This window comes from Notolabrus celidotus, chromosome 3 (assembly GCF_009762535.1).
Source record: "Notolabrus celidotus isolate fNotCel1 chromosome 3, fNotCel1.pri, whole genome shotgun sequence".
Classification (NCBI taxonomy): domain Eukaryota; kingdom Metazoa; phylum Chordata; class Actinopteri; order Labriformes; family Labridae; genus Notolabrus; species Notolabrus celidotus.
Genome location: NC_048274.1, coordinates 30,600,219 through 30,617,897, shown reverse-complemented (window position 1 = coordinate 30,617,897; position 17,679 = coordinate 30,600,219). Strand labels below are relative to the sequence as shown.

Here is a 17,679-nt window from a genome sequence, read left to right as displayed (position 1 = left end):
CTTATGAATCCTGGAGTTGCTCTTTATAACTCTGTGTGTCAGTAAAGTGGACACTGCAGTCTGGAGCTGGTATTCATAGTGACATATGAGTGACAGCTGTCTCATTTGGACAAATCCTTTGCAGATTCAGGGTGTTTCCATAGATCTGTGAATTATATTTACACAACCATACAAAATTATTTTTACAGGAAACAGTCTTTGTTTATCCTCACTGGCACCTCAAGCTAATGTGTAGTGTAAATCTGAGAGAACCAGCCAGTCAACTTTCTCAGCCAAGCGACTGATAATCGTCTGATTTCAGTCACCATTGCGGTCAATCCGTGCACCTTTAGTTTATCTCAGTCAGTTTCATAATCAGCCAAAACCTCATGAAACATCCCGTAGCATATTGCAAATATTCCTGCTAATAGCTAATACAGCATGCTTTAAACTTTTTACAGTCTGTAACAATGAGAGCATTTTAGCTTATATGCTTAGTTTTATAGGTTTTGGCTCAAGCTGTAATTTAAGTAACAGACTCGATGATAACGCAACATTACCTTTCTACCATTTTCATCCCTAGAGCACTAAAATCATGGTTATTGTGAGGAGTGAGCAAATCCAATTATACTGACTATACTGACTCCCTCAAGTGGGAGTCTACAGCAGAACAGATTCTTGTGTTGATTTGAAGCAGACACTCAATGACTCATGTGTTAGAGCTTGTTACGTTTTCACTAGCAATTCCTCCTCTACTCTGCTAATGAGAAAAGGATGCTGCGGGAGCCTTCATTTGTCAACAGAGCAGTCAATCATGATGTCACGTCCCTTCTTTTTAAAAACTTAATGACTGATTCAAACTAAACTAAAACCCAGAAAAATGAACACTTGGACATAAATTAGCATGAAAATAATTAACTATAATGACAGAAAGCATGTTTGAGAAAAAAGTATTTGACGTGTCTTTTAATTTTATAGTTTGGCCTCTGTTCCATCTGTTTACATGAAGGAATCAGAGTTTATGAGCTATACTGCAGCCAGTCATCAGGGGGAGCTCTAAATCTTTTGGCTCCATGGTCAGTTAACATCCATTTTAATGAACAGTCTATGATGAGGACACTTTACAAGAAGAGCCGGTCTGGACTTTAGGTGCAACAAAAGCTTTAGTAGAAGGGGATTCAGCCACCGTGTACAATGGACATCGGTACAAAGTTTCATAGAAATCCATCCCAAAGTTGCAGAGAAAATCCATCAAAGTGATGGAGAGACCAACAGACGTTTCTGTCCCTGGGGCAAGGCTCGAGGCTAGTTTACCAGGTTTGTTCTCTACAATACAGCACAGCCTTGATGTGTGAGAATGTATTTGTCAACAGACATCAACTGATAATCTAAAGTCACTTCATGGAGATCTTTGTGTGACCCTCTGAAATGTTGTCCCATCAAGCCCCTCAAAATACATCGCCCCTCTCCCTGTATCAGATAGTCACCTCCATGTGTGCGACACAGAGTCATGTCCTGGCAGAGCGGCTGATGGATGAGCTCGTAACGGTGTTAAGCGCTCACATGGGCCCACAGGAAGAAGATATATCACCCATCAAGCAGCTCATCCTGCCCGCCACAGCGAGGAGGGGGTGGGTGGTGAATGGAGGGGAATAAAATGTGGCTCCTTTTACAAATTCAGAAGTGGATGAAGAAAGAAAACTGTATATCACCTCACCCAGTCTGAGATGGAGCCACTGCCTCCTCTCTCTCTCTGCTCTCTTGACCTGTCACTTAAAAATATCGAGGCTGAACGATCTACAGCGCTTCGATCGCCCTCACTTCCTCAAATCCTTCTCTTTGACACTTTATGGGGCACTTTTTTTTGTACTTTTCTTACTTTTCTCCTTTCAACCCCTCACCCGCTCTCAGTGTCTGCTGCTTTTTCACCTTCTTCAATTTAAACTTCACTCACTCTTCACAGACAGATACCCATTTAGCTCCATGCGGTCCTCTCCTCCTGGCTGATGTATTTTCTGCTAAATAACTCAGCTGTCCTCTCTCTCCCTCTCTCTTCCCTTTGTGTCCCCACAGTTCTTCATCCTCCTCCTGCTCATCTTCTTCCTGGAGATTCTGTGCATCATGCTTTTCTTCATCTACCAAGAGGAGGTAAGACACCTTGATTGCCCTCATCATGATATATTCTGTGATTCCTCTGCAGCTGAAAAGCGCAGCGATGAAAAAGCCGCTCATATGTCTCGCAGATTGCTGATGCTTCAGATGAAAGCTGGCGGGTAAAATGATGCCTCTCAGCAGCCAGGTTATTTGACATTCCTTCATGCACTGTTGTTTGTTGAATAAGAAGATGATATGTCTGAAGTTGACATACTGCATGAATATTGGTTTAATGAAAATGATTGCACTTTGCTTTATGCGCACACACACACACACACACACACACACACACACACACACACACACACACACACACACACACACACACACACACACACACACACACACACACACACACACACACACACACACACACACAAACACAAACACATCTTGGGGGAGAGATTTCAAGGCTGCAACCGGAAAAAATACAATCCATCCACAATTTCCTCTCCTTGTTAATAAATCTCAATTTATCTCATCTCATGCATTTTGGATGATTTCCCTCGTAAATAAACAAGTCAGGCAAGAGAAAGGAGCGGATGAGCAGCCCCTCTCCTAATATGAATTTGTAATCCCTTCATATTTCAGCGCAGGTTTTAATAAAGCTCTAAAAGGCCATGTTAAATTCCACCCTGCTTTATCTTAATTAAAGGTTTGAGGGCTGGATTTTGGATTTGTTTGGACAAATTAAAAAGAAGAATTACATTTTTTGTTATACGATTTTCCAAATAGAAAACCCTGAAGACTTCTGCTCCTCTGTGACGACGCTTTCTTTTTCCGGCCCTCAATATCAATCAAACTCACAAAAACAAACATCTTTACAATGGGTATTAGTTGGACTTTGAGTATTAGTGAGATTAGTAAAGCACTGGAGGGAATTACATTCTCAGACTCTGTGTTGATGTTATGAATGACTCAAAAAGTTTTAATCATGGTCCAAGTGCCTCCTGAGAAAAATGTCTCAAAGCTCTTGAAATTATGTTTGCCATGTTATCTTTTAATAGAGAGTGACTACAGTGTTTCCTCTTTTCACTTTATCACTTATAGTACAAAGGAGTTATTCACTCACAAAAGAGCCAGAGTGTTTTAGAGTAATAGAATTGTAAGTCTGATTCATGTATTGTTGTATTGATTAATAGAAATATTTAAATGTAATCACAGGCAACATGACAAGCAGACACACTAACAGAACCAGTGACTGTTTAGCATAATTTCATGGTTCATTCTTTATCAATTTCAAACTAAGCAACCATTTCATATTTGGTTAGGGGCTACAGCTGATGATTATTGTCATTGTAGATTAAGTGAGTAATCATTTTTTCACACAAACTGATTTTTAGTTTGACAATAAAATGTGAAAAAACCTTTACAACAATTATTGTAAGCAAAATGAAACATCTTTTGAACGCTGCTTTTGATTGTTGTACCGCACAGTAACACAAAGACAGATATGAACCAGAGAAAATCTCAGACATGTGGAGCTCTGAGAGCTGTGAGCCTGGGAATATTGGAGTGTATTTGGATTCAATGTTACCTTTTCCACAGAGCTCTTATATCGTATTTTTCTCTGCTGAGTCCTGCTGGCAGATGTCTGTTCATCTGTGAGTGCTTTCACACCTGCACTGTTTGGGAGAGTTGTTCCAAAACAAGGGAAGTTTCCCTCCTTGGCTTGTGATTGCTGTGTGCACATACTGTATGTGAACACAGCAATCACACTCTGATGCAGAACCAAACAAGGAAGCCGAGTTCACCTAGAGGAGGTGGTCTCAGCTCGCTTCTAATCGAACCCTGGAGCGGTTTATTTTCAGTAAGAATGCAATCCAGCAACCAGAACATGGCTAGGTGTAGTAACTTCACTGGATTCGACATCTACTGGTTACGCTCGGAGAGTTTTGTCGAGTTTATTATTGAACCAGTGGAATTTGTTCTTCTTTACTCTGCCAAGCTGCTCTCGTTTACATAATGCTGTTGGATACTGCTCAACAGAGACGCACCCCCTTTTGTTCACATGTAGTATTTTTATGAGTAGTGTCCAACATTTGACAAATTTGCCCATCTGCCCAAAAGGGGAAGAAGCATTTGAGCTCACTGTGTCAAGTCAATCCTTGGCTCATATTGTTGCTTGGCTAACTGGCTAACGTTCTCACAATGCAAAGTGTGACCAGTACCCATGGCATTTGGTTACCTCCGCAGTGGGAAAAGGAGGCTATGGTATGCTGGTGTAAGGCCAGCCCTGGGATGGTGTGTGCTTTACAATCCTGCAGTGTGAACACAAAATGACGCATCAGAGAAATGCTACAATGAATCAGTTTATCGGCGGAGTTGGAACAACGCAAACAAGCTACAGGAGTGAAAACACCCAATGACTGTGGTTCTGCTCGAGGTTTCTGCCTGTTTATGGTGGATTAGGTTGGGTTTCAGAAAGTAATATTAGAGTACAGTGCAGGTAGTAAAGTCTAGATCAAAGACTGAAGATTGACTGAGTTTTTATCTAGTCTTAAGACCCAAGCATCCTAAAAGTAGATAAAGTGAACTGTCTAAACTAAAAAATCCCCATGTGCATGTACTGATAATGCATAATATATTATGCGCCCTCTAGAGGCTCTTAATGACCACTGCAGGGTGAAGATGACTCAAAGCATAGAGCCCCATCATAAATCATTGGTAATTTCCAAACCACTTGTGTTACATTATTCATGTGTTGGGACAGAGAACATTATCCCAGAAGACTTACACCAAGGCCAATTCTGACTCTAATGCCTTTGTACATTTCTGTAAATAACAACCTGCTCTGATACTTCCCCCACTTTCTGTCTGAATTAGATTTGCAACCACAGACCTTGGACTTGCTTTTACTTTGTGCTAGCTTTTATCTCATTGGTATTGTTTTTCTGGGTGATAATGTGATCGCCTTATGTGATGTATTTCCATCTGAGTTTGTCTTTGGTGTTGAAACCCAACAAGAATCTCTGGTTCGGGCAGCGAGCCAATCAGCCCTCCTCTCATGTCACGCCTCACCTTTCTCGTAGTTCCTGTGTTCCCTGATGTTCATTGCACTCCATTATTCAGCCTCTGAATTATTCAGTTTTGTCCACCCAGGAGGGGATTAGCAACAAAAAACAGAGCAAAAAAGTAAGGGATGGTAGATGATCTGCAGAGCGGGTGCACCAGGGGAGATCTCACAGTAAAGAATGGATGGCCATTACCAGTACTGCCAATGACATTTTTTAAACAGCGTGGGACTTGTTTACTTTGTAAATATTAGGATTTGGGCTCTGCAGGAATATCAAACTAAACTTGTGTGGTGAAATAGAACAAAGTATATCTCACAACATGGGTGATTCTACTGTACCACAAAGAAAACACCTTTTTCAACCTTTCCATGTTACCTTGACTTGAACATTCATTGTGATATGTTTTTTGATAGGTAGTATGCTTGGTTGCTATTTTTAAACCCAAGTAGCAGAGGTTATTCTTAAACACTCTGAATAGTCACTCCAAAAACGTAACATATGAGGGATTTCTAAAATTCTAACACCTCTGTAAAATTCTGGTTGTGCACAGTACACTTAGCGTATGGGGTTAAGGTACAGAAAAGACTGGCTCCAAACACAAGATGCAAACCCTCATTTTAATATTTAAATCCCATTCTTGAGCCACTCAGCTCTCGTCTTTCAGATGACTTAAGTTGTGCTGTAAGACCAGATAACACTGACAAATATTATTCCAGCTGCCTAAAAACAAAAGCCTTTGCTGTCATTTCTCTGGGAGAAAGTTGTCTGCAAACGTGCTTTCAGGGACACCAACACTTCTTCAGCAGAACAATACTTGTATGGGTATTCAAAATGACATCAGTTTAATTCATACAAATTCAAACACAAAGGAGATCTGTCCCCCCCCCCCTCTGCATTGTAATATGCTGTACGCTGTGCTGTTAATCATTACAGAATAATGGATTTGTCAATGCAGTTTCATACAATTTTGGAGCATGTTCTGGGCACAGAAAACTCACAGTGAATGCACTGTTAGCTGCTCTGCTGCTTAAGCTTTGTATAATTAGGAGAAGAAACAATACAAATCGGATTCATGCAAAAGAGACATTAATTGATAATAGGGAAAAGAGATAGTTCATTTTTGACAGATGTCTTGATGGTAATGAAAATGTTTTTTTCAATTGAATGGTTCATTCACTCTTTTCATAAATCATGGTTTCTGCTCTCAACTACATACAGTCCATTAAAAGGAGCTTAACGTTTTACCAATTCCAAAAACATTCCAAAAACATTAGGACTCTAAAATGTTTCTAAAACACAATTTGTTGGTTTACAAATCATGTAAAGCCAATATTTACCTCTGCTTTTAATGACACACTGTAAACGTTTTGGAACTAGAGAAACCCATTTCTAGAGTTTGAAGCGAAAAATTGTCTCGTTGTTGTTCCATCTTAAATTGGCTTGGGCGCAGATACGTTGCTGGATCATGTTTGTATATGGATTCCTCTTTGCATGTTACAGTTTTAATCTGCATATGTGGACACAGCAAAAATATATATTCAGACAAAAAAAAATATAAATGATTTTGAGCCCATGCAGTGTCGTCCACTAAAGAGTCATGTCTGTTTTTATGCAGTGCCACCTCTGTGCTCAAAAATCACTGCAATCCAGTAGGCCTATTTGTTTTCAGCCTTGTCCCTTTTGTACAGAGATTTCTGCAGATTTTTGAATAATATTCGGTTCTGCAGATTATAAAATCCCTCAAATTATTTGTGATTGTACTTTGAGGAACATTATTCTAAAATTGTTGAATTTGATTGGCCAACCTCTTTTTGTCTTTACTTCTGAGAGGCTCTCTGGAATGCCCTTTTTTAACCCGGTCTTGTTCCTAAACGGATTAGTTGAGAAATGCTCCTCCAGTTTTTTGATAGTTTGTTTTTTAGCATTGCACAACTTTTCCAGTGTTTTGTTGTCACTGTTCCAACTTTTTGGACAACGTACTTCTGGCATCAAATTTGAATTAATCAAATATTTGTCAACAAGAATTACATGTTTCAGTTTTAACATTTAATCAGTTGTCATTGTAATATTTCCGATCAAATGCAGTCTTTAAATGATTTGCAAACCACTTATTCTATTTTATTAACATTTCACGCAATATCCTAACTTCTTTTGAATAGAGGTTGTGGTATCAGTACCAGTGTTTCCGGCTCTGGTAGTTGTTACCAAGCGGCAAACTCCGGTCTCAAACGATGAAGCCAATGCGGAAGTGCTATAAACTGCAGTACATCGAGAATCCGCTTGAGGCTGGCTGCAGAAACACCGGAAACTATGTAGATATGAATGGGAAAAAGACGATCTTTGCAGCATTAATAAACATGTTTACAGCCTGGTTCAAAAAACGTCTTGGCCCTATGAAGCTAATCTCTCTAATGGCACACACTGTACGGGGGTTGAATTTTTTTCTAACGTGACAGTTCAGAAGATATTAAGATTACGAGTTTTGCCCAAATAAGGACATGACGGACGTGACTCCCGGTCGGAAACACACAGCCATTGGCTAAGGGGCTCACACTACGTCACACTCTGCCTAGTTGAGTTCCGCATTACCAATATGGCTGCTGCCGTCGATTTGCTTCAAAACAGCTCTCAGGAACAGATGGGTGACATCACGGATACTACGTCCATATTCTATACAGTCTATGGTTGTTACACAATCAAAAACAGGTATTTTCCACTGACTTCAGCTGCTACATCTACTGCAGGCCACAACTTAATGATATTTAACACACATTTGATTCAAAGAAATCAGTTCAACAGCCTTGGCTCTTATATAGAAGCATCAATCATACTTTATACAGGATGTTGAGGCTGCTCTGGAAGAACTTCTTGAGAGGTTGAAATATTGTGTCAGTAATCTAGAGTGCCTTGAAAGTACATACTCAGAGTTATCGGAGGGACTTTATTTATATTTTGGCATAAATATTCTTCTTGGCTCAAACATTGCCAATGTGTGTGTTCACTCAAATATTTTTGGCCCCAACATGTCCTTTTAAGGATTGCCTTGGTTGTATCTTCTAGTGTCCCAAGGTTTTCAGTGTTCCAGTTTCTCTCTGTTTATCAGAACCTGCTGCTTCTTACCTCCTCTATCACCATGGTAACTCCCTTAAAGCAGTCTTGCAGATTTGAGTATACACACTGCTGCCATTTCTCCGGAGTGCAAAGCCCTCCAGACGCCATAACTTAAACAGAATGTAGCAGTAGGTGCATGTTGATGAACTCTTTCTCAGGCTTCAGGGATGGTCACGCTCAGTGGTCCAGTTTATTACACCTGCTTTAGACCTGATAAAAGGCTGTGTGACGCAGCTGGAAGCGACTTCAAACAGTTCACACATCTTCCATGCAGCTGAAACGGTCACCGTTTGTTTCACTTTGTTAGTTCCTTTGGATGATGAAAAGGTCCTATGGGGGTTAACTCCAGGGGAACCACTGAGACTCAAAGTGTCAAAGTGAATAAAAATGAGTCAGACTCAGCGCTGTGATATTGAAAATTGATGTATGGGTGTTTTATGCTATCTCAGTGTGGGTTTACAGCTGTGTCTGCTCTGCTTTATCGTCCCCTCGAGGGAAAATCAGCCCATCAGACCAACATAAACAGAAGTAACAGCAGCAGACCTCAAGGGATGTTTTCTCCAGGTTTATGGAACAATCAGCAATCTTCGTTTTTGAAAATATTACCTGTGGTACTTAACTTACAAAATCATGAAAGAAGTAGAGGTGTGCAATATGACTTCAATTTTGTGTATGAATGTGGTGTGTATGGGTGAATGTGACATGTAATTTAAAAGATTGGCGTTGTCAGACGACTGGAGAAAGTGCTATATGAATAAAGTGCATTTACATTTTACTTTAAACAGGTGGACCTGATGTAATGGAGATGCAAATTCCAGCATATAGCCTGGATGTGAAAGCCCATGACAGACCCAAAAAAATGCACTGAAAACGAGCACAACCACTTTACATTTCTGCTATCTGTTGACATAGAACATGGAGGGCAGAGGACACAAGTTTACCTGACAACTGTGCCGCAATTCACTTCTGTTGTAAAAACTGACACCTTATGCCATGAGGATGAGGCTTGTGGTTAGTGAGCCTGGCTCTGCTCTTTGAAGTCTCAGAGTCAGTGTCAGAGGGATCTGTTTTTAGATACCAGCAGATCTTCAGGACAGTGCTAAAACAGTGTCATATCAATAACTGTCAACATAACATAAAAAAAGAAAACTCACCTTTATGAGTCAACGCATTGATCTCTACATCAATCATCCTCAGAAGAGAGCAAAGTTCCAGGTTACTAACAGAACACAAAGAAATCTGTTTCAGCTTGAAAACACTTCAGACAAATACTTTCATGAACAATCTCAGATTTAAGTTTGCCTTTGATTGAAACGGCAGAGACAAATCTTTTCTCAACATGTGCATCAATCTTCCATATTTCAGTTACATGCTTGCTATTATTTCCTTGCTAGTATTTCTTGCTAGCATTGTAAATGGACTGTGTTTAAATAGCGCTTTCACTCGCCTTCTGAAACTCAAAGCGCTTTTGCATTACCATTCACACCACATTCATACACTGATGGCAGAGGCTGCTATGGCCCGGGACAGCCATCGGGATGTGTTGACCAAGGACACTTGGGCATGGGGACAGTGTGACCTGCAATGACACTCGACTGAGCCACAGCCACCCATCAATTGTCAGCAGCTTCATATATACAGTGGTGGAAAAAAGTTTTCGGACACCCTTAAGATTTTACACAACCTCAAATAATGTCATTAAATTGTTGAAAAATCTTTTTTGTGTTTCAAGCATTAGACAGACAAACAAATACAAATGATATATTTTTCGTTTATTGTTTATAAGAAAAACTACCAATGCTAAATTATTTGACAGTTTCAATACGTCAGTTCTCAACAAAGTCAACAAATAACAGAGAATGTGTTCAAAACTGAACAAAAAAATAAATAAACCTGGCTGTGACTGCACTAAAAGAAATTGCACTTGAAGATCTAAGAGTGATTCTCAATGCAATATTTGGGGTGTCCAAAAACTTTTTTCCACCACTGTAAAAGCTAGATATTTTTTATGTCACAAAGCCTACAACACCATGTAAGCTTTCTCTGTGCCTTTTGTAGTTTGACTCTAAACTACAGTATAGAGGGCTCACATTCTTTCAAACTCTTAGTGCTGATGTCAATGCTGAAATATTTGCAAACAATAATTGGCCAATGTGCTAGCTGTGTTGTGTAGTGACCCCTACAACAAGGCCTTATTAAGCTCTAGGCATATATCTGTCCACCCATCGATAACTTTATTACCACCTATTGAATATTGTGTAGGCTGAAGCAGCCCTTATCCATGGACTCATCGTCTGTGGGAGGATAAGTCCATGGATCAGACTTGTTGGTCCAGCACATCCCACAGATGCTCAATCAGATTAGGATCTGGGGCAATTGTAGACAAAGTCAACATTTCGTGATCTCAGCCACCCTTTCACACCGCTCCATGGTCCAGTTTTGATGCTCATATACCCAGGTGCTTTCTGGGTGGACAGGGGTCAGCAAGAGCACCCTGACCAGTCTGCAGCTGTGTGGCTTCATACCACACATGCACTGTGTTCTGACACCTTTTTGTCTGATCCAGATCCACTAACTTTTTCAGTGATTTGAGCTCTGATACTCTTCTGTTGATTCAGACCACATGGCCAGTCTTCTCCCCCCATGTGCATCAATGAATGGCCGCCATTGAACAGTTCACCAGTTCTCTTTCCTTGTTCCACTTTTGGTAGAAACAGACCAGGAAAACACCAGACCCTATCAAAGTCCCTCACATCCTTCTGCTTGCACAGTTTTACCTCTTCCAACACACCAACTCTGAGAACAAAATGTTCACTTGTTGCATAACATATCTCACCCACATACAGAGATACATCTGTATGTGATTACATGGATTATAAAGAGATAATCAATGATATTCACTCCACCTGTCAGTGGTCATAAAGTCAAGGCCAATCAGTGTATTATAGTGTAACAACAGGTTTTACTTATCGCATACAGTCTGTGGTGTGATCAGTTTCTGCAGACTCTGCTAAGTCTGTTTTTTAAGCACTTTAGTTAGTCTCTTTGCACAGTGCTTAATACCCTAACCTGAAAGCAAATATCAGCACTGAGTACAGGCTAGTTTGTGGGTGACCTGCTACAACAGCCACATTTAGATTCCTCTCGTGCTATGGCGGATGTTTCCACATAGTAGTTCTACAGTTGGACTTGCTTGAAACCAAAGAGTTGAATGTAATTTTAAGGCACAAAGTAATAGACCTGAATTCTCTTAACACTAGTAGACTAGTAAAGGAGTATTTAACAATAGTTGCCATGTCAGGAGTAGATTAATTTACTGGTCACACAGCCTGCAGGAATGTTGAAGGGTCTCAACAAAAGCTCAAGCAGAGGACTGAACCCTGGAATGAAACCAACCAATTGAAAATGCTGACACTCAATAGATAATGAACAAGTGAAATAATTGGCCATCCTGACTAACTCCTTGATAGGTTACCCCTGAGATGCATATAAAGCTGTTGTGCAACTCTATTGATAGGACTTGGACAAAACCAGATCAATAACTGAGCAGCTGTGTTTCTGTGCTCTGATTTAGAAGGCTTATTACAGAAGAGCCTTTCACATTGAAACAGATGTTTAAACATTTCTCTCTTTATATTGTATGATTGCACTAGTTACACTGAGCTGAATGCAACTGAATATTAAATTTTAATTTTGTGTATTCAGCAGGCGCACCTTCAGTTCAAATCAATCCAACAAATATGTCTCTGAGCTACGAACACTCTTTGATTCAAGATTCAAATCTAATTCCTGTTTGACACCAGCTGTGATACACTGCAGACTTTAGTTTTCTTTGACTTCAAACAGTGTTTGCAACAAAGGCCCTGTAGCAAGAGAGGTTTCATTTTGACATTGATGGGTTAAAATTAAAAGAAAAAAAAAAAGTCTGCCCCTCTCAGACACTCTTAAACGGCTTCACGTCATCAGTCTGTGATGTTCACTGCACTTGTCATTTACCTTTCTATTGTACTGATTTCAGTACTAGCATCAGGGAATTGTGGGGGATGGAGAATGGATCGGTTTTTGTAGGTGCTGATTCATTTTGACACAATGAATAGTAACTAATTATTTGTACTCCAGTGGCAAAAGGATTCTCTTATACCTGGTATAGAATTTAAATTCCAAATATTTAATGTATATGCAAGCACTTTTAATTATTTATGTTTAGACCGAATTACACAAACATGCAGAAAGTAGAAGACACCAATAAAACCCCCAATCCAGATCATGGTCACTACTAATTAAGCATCTCAGGATTTACAAAATACTAAAGCCACGAGTGAAAATTACCATAGCACTTATAAGAATAAGACAAGCACATTAAACTTATGCACAGCATAAGCATTACACAACTACTGGTAGCTAGCGGCTGCCTGATAGCTGTGGCTGACATCAGCCTAAGGTACACAGAACACAGTAGAAGGAGTGGACAGTGTATCGGTTTCAATACCATCACTGGTGTCACGCTCTGCCGTCATATGGATTTTTCAGTATTGCCATCACCGGTTGTTTTCCTACACACGTGTTTTGGTTGTTGTTGCAGGTAAAAAAATAGTCATGGAGTGTGATAAACAAAAACCTAGACACTTGAGGGCAGAGCCACGATTACTAACCAAAGGGCATCGCCTCCTCCTCATGTGAAAGCGTCTGTTATTGTTTACTATGAAGGAGAATTCTGGCTCAGCTATCAGGTAAGCTTGATGTTGGCAAGTTACAGCGCTGCAGGGGTTTGCATCTCCGTTTAACCGGCCTACCTGCGTGAAAGTGTGGTTCATCTGATGACTCAGTTGTCTTCAGTCCAAGGTGATTAAAAGAAGCGGGCTGTGACTGTGACTCATGGTCAAAGTAGAGACAGTAAATACTCTAACTCCGGGCAATAGGCGCTAATTGTAACTCGACTTTATTTAATAATAAATTTTTTGTTGTTGTATTGTTAACGTACCTATGTTCTAAAACAGCCATGTCAGGAGAAAGCATGTTTTCAGCTAAACTGGCAATGCTGTCCTACAAATGCATTAAGACATGCAGCATTATGAACCTCCTATCTTTGCACAACAAGCTGCAAGAGCCATTGGTCGTCATCATTCATGTCACAGGAAAGTTGCAAATAAAAATTCAAATTGCATCCAGTTTTTTGTTGACATGTCTCATCATGATATTGTATCATTTTCATTGATATTAGCATATTAGCATCACAAAATGATGAGCAGCTATGGGCTTACTGGGGATCAGCTTTGGGGGGCCTTAAAACCCTGCACAGCCCCCCTCCTGCCACCACTGAGCAGTTTAACCCCAACTGGCTTTATTAAACCTGCTCAAGATTTTTAGTCTGGTGATTTACAAAAACTGCATGAGAGATGTGTGAAAGGGATTTTTATATTTAGAGTGAGGAGTGTGAAGAGAAATGTGATATAAGTGAGAGCTGTGACCTCTATTTAAAAAGTAACACCTCTTATATTGTATGTTATTATAACCCAGTCAGGGTATTAACAGTTGAGAGGAGAAATACTATAACCATTTCCATCTGTTACAATATATCTCTTTGCTTTTGAATTGTTGAACATTGAAAAAAAAAAAGAGTCTGCAAAGAAGCTCTTGACCTTTGAAATTGAGACAGTGACAATCAAACTTTTAGATAAAGAGCTCAAAATCAAGATTCTACAATTCAGTGACAATAAGTCAAACTCCATGTGGTGATTATTGTGGTATCACATCATTTAAGCACCAAAGAAGCTATTAAATGGAACCCATGCTGGGTTCGTCTCTTCATCACATAGTTCTGTCAAAAATCAAAAAAAGTAGTGAAAAGAAGCGCCGGTTGGCCAAGCAGAGTTTGCACCCCCTACACGGAGGCTACAGTCCCTGTCGCTGAAGTTGCTGGTTTGACTCCCGGCCAAAACCCTTTGCCACACGTCTGCCCCCACTCTCTACTCCCCATGTTAAATAAATCCATAAAAATCTTCTTCATTATTCATGTTGCTAAAAATAACAGCACAAATCTCTCAGTAGAAAAATATTCCTTCTGCAACAGGCACTAAAAGTAAAAGGTGCTTTATTAGCACTGCTCTCAGAAAATCTGAAATGACACCTGCAGTATACGTTTGACCTCAGCTGCTCATTTACGACTTTATCAATCTTTTTTTTCCCCTTAATGTGGCCCTTCTCCTGCGTCGCAGAAGAGTAACGTGTCAGACCTTCAAAATTTCATTGGATTAAGTATCTTAGATGTTAGACCACCTCACAGAGGTTGCCTGGTTTATCTTATTCACTTTCTCTGATATAAGGCAATGTGTATAATTCATGTGGTTTTACCTCTCCTCTATAGACAGCGTGACCTCTCGTTTGCACAGTCTCTTCTGTTACTCTCAGCTGTCTCATTAAATCCAAAACAAAAGTAACCCAAGAGAGAAAAGTCATACAGAAGTGAATCATTTGGACTCTGACCTGCTGCAGTTTCATCATAACTTAAGTCTCATTTCAGAGAGCACCTACAGTGTGTCTCTTCCTACCAGGATCATTAGAGCTCTCACCTCTACATGATGTTACATATCATGTCAGTTCAGCAGGAGGTTTTCCCTCTGCTGCTCAGCGGCTGATGTTTGAAGGGGGTACCTGTCATGGGGCAGCTGTGTGGGTGATTTCCTATCAGCTTGTGTGCTTTGGGACAAGTCAAGGTGAGGTAATGCTGCTGTAAAAAGGAAGTCATGAAGAGCTATGGTCCGGTTGGATCCTTACAAGACCTCATCCAATAACCCAAAGGGCGCTGGAGCCGTTAAAATGAATCATGGCTGCTGCTACATCCACAGCAGCAGATGTAGACTTGCATTTTGTTCTGATGGTGCCATCTGTAAACTTAAAAAATGCCTGCTACTGAAGAATCAGTGAAACTTTATTTGAGCATCAAGAAATTAGGGTTTTTAAAGGCACTATTTATTTAAAGTATGTACTTAATATAATACATTATAATGTCTACAAGAGTTAAGGACTCTTTAAGATTGAATTTATTAATGAAAAGCAAATTCCTGCTGTGAGACATCTGTAGTTGGTGTTTAAACAGACACATCGTCATATTTTATACAACTTAATAAAATATAAATACGTACTAACTGTTCATGACAGCTCCATTCACTGATGAGGAAGTGAGAACTGGATGTTTGACTGAAGTCGTAGGAGAAATATAGGCTAGAAGGCAGACCTTGAGCTGAGGATTTTGTTTAACTACATCACCAAGGTCAAGAGGCTCAACCATCCACGTCTCACATTTATAATATTTTTTCCCTCTATAGCTAATATTTCAATAAAATCATAATGCTTTAGCATGCTCAAAGTACCACTGGCATGGCGGCCAATGAATCTTGAGCTCTCCAAAATATATTGTGTATCTTCTTAGCTTCAGCCTTTAGCTTAGCTTTCGCTAAAGTACCATCCCCAGGTCAATCTGTTGCTTAGTTAAATACAATGGCAAATAAACAAGTACCTGCAAAACTATGGGCATTCCTTTAGCTGTGATATCATTTTTTGTGTGTTAAAAAAAAGTGTTAATTGATACTGATGCCTCTTAATGACCTAATAAAGCAAACAAGACCATCTGAAATCACTGCGAGGGGGGCAGGTGTCAGATCAGACAATCGACAGCATGCTGAAGAAAAAGCCTTTCTTTATCATTTCAGCAACAAATATTCACAATGAGTGATATTTTTGACTGTTAAAAAGCAGAGTGAGATTTTTGTCAGGAAAGACAAGATCAGTAAAGTGATAAGATGAACACCTTTGTCCACAGGGGGCTCCAAAATCAACACAAACTTAGAGTTCCTCAAGCCAGCTGTAACATGCTGATCTTCCCATTTAGCTGAAAGCACCACATAACGAATATATTTAAGGGATGGTTCAGTGTTTTTTGAAGTGGGGTTGTATAAGGTACTCTTCAGTGTTAAGTGTATAACTCACAGGGGAACATCATCATCAGCTCAGCCCTGTGTTGAGAAACTGACCTGAGAACTGGCTCAGAAACCAGGCTACGGACTGCTCTATTCTCAGACCCGACACTTGTGTGTTCCTCTGCCTGCAGAGCACTGATCAGCTGTTCAGGTCTTTGGGCTTCAAAAGAGACAAAAATTCAGCCAAACTGAAAAAGAGTGATTCTGACAGACTGACAGACACAAGACTGTTTGTGGACACAAGAGGACACCTTTATGAACCAGAGTTTACAGAGGAAGAACGAGACTCAAAGGACCGAAAGAGAGAGAGAGGGGAAGGACACTTCTGTGCTTACTGATCACAACTGCGACCACACAAAATATCTGAATATGGTGTGCACTTTCACCATGTTAGTAATTGGGTGGCTGTTTCTTCAAATTAGTTAAATTACGTGCTTGTGTTGACCTGTCTGTAATGGTTAGTAGTCTCTGTTCCAGTTATCTGTTCTCAACAAAGGTGCTGAGCTGACCAGGATCCTCTTTGACTAATAAACGTGCTATAGTAAAGTAACTCATACAACCCCATTTAAAACAATACAAACTTTCCCTTTAATCTGTTTGTTTTTTCTGCCTTTCTATTCAGATATAATTTATTAATCGACTGTTAATGCTGGGATTACAGAAGTTTTGATGGTTAAAAACATTTGAATCAAAGTTTGTAACTACCTTCAGCAAAAGGAAGCTTCCTCTAAACTATTGTTTATTTTGTAGAGTGCTACTTTATGTTAAGTAATGCTCCTCTGAAGAAAACCTGCTTACCTATTAAAAGAAGTCAGCTTACTGCTGTGAGAATCTTTTTTTTATTTTGTTAGATGTGTTTGAAATAGAAATCCAGGTTTTCCGCTGAGGAAATGTCTCATGGTAAAGTCTGTTGACATGCATCATTTCTACTGAGATTAGCTCTGTTTCATCTGTCACTCTCATTCTTACATCACTGTTTTCTCTACTTGGCCCCGTTCCTCTGTTGTCTGACTAAACAAGGAAAATTGTGGAATAAATTGATAAGGTGAGGGAAATAGGATGAGTATCCACTTGTGAACAGAGCACAATTGCGACCACTCATGCGGTAAAACAAACTACAAGCATCAAACATCTAAAACTGCAGACTTACGACTCACGAGACCCGCTGAAATCCCATTTTAAGCATGATAGCTCCACTTTTTCCACATCATTACTGTTCCAGCATAAGCTGTCAAGACATTTTCGCTTGTCAAGATATCAAACCACAGCACTCCTGTCTGAATATATTTCAAGCCTGAGAAATTTTCATTTCGTTCAGACTGGAAAATGCAATTAGATAAACACCGCTGGTTAATCATGTTGCTGAAGTACACACTCGTCAGGGCAATGTTAATATGAAAGACCAATTGAGATTATCGACAAACAGACAAGACTTTTATTTG

General features: G+C 39.8%; 1 protein-coding gene across 2 annotated transcripts in view; it reads left to right on the top strand.

Moving 5' to 3' along the window:
* The window catches only part of tspan4a (tetraspanin 4a), a 187,280-nt gene that overhangs the window by 129,910 nt on the left and 39,691 nt on the right, over window positions 1-17,679 (top strand). For both annotated transcript variants that reach the window (XM_034679524.1, XM_034679523.1), the window contains one exon: window positions 2,053-2,127. In XM_034679524.1, coding sequence (XP_034535415.1) covers window positions 2,053-2,127 — 75 coding nt within the window. The remainder of the gene's footprint in view (window positions 1-2,052; window positions 2,128-17,679) is intronic.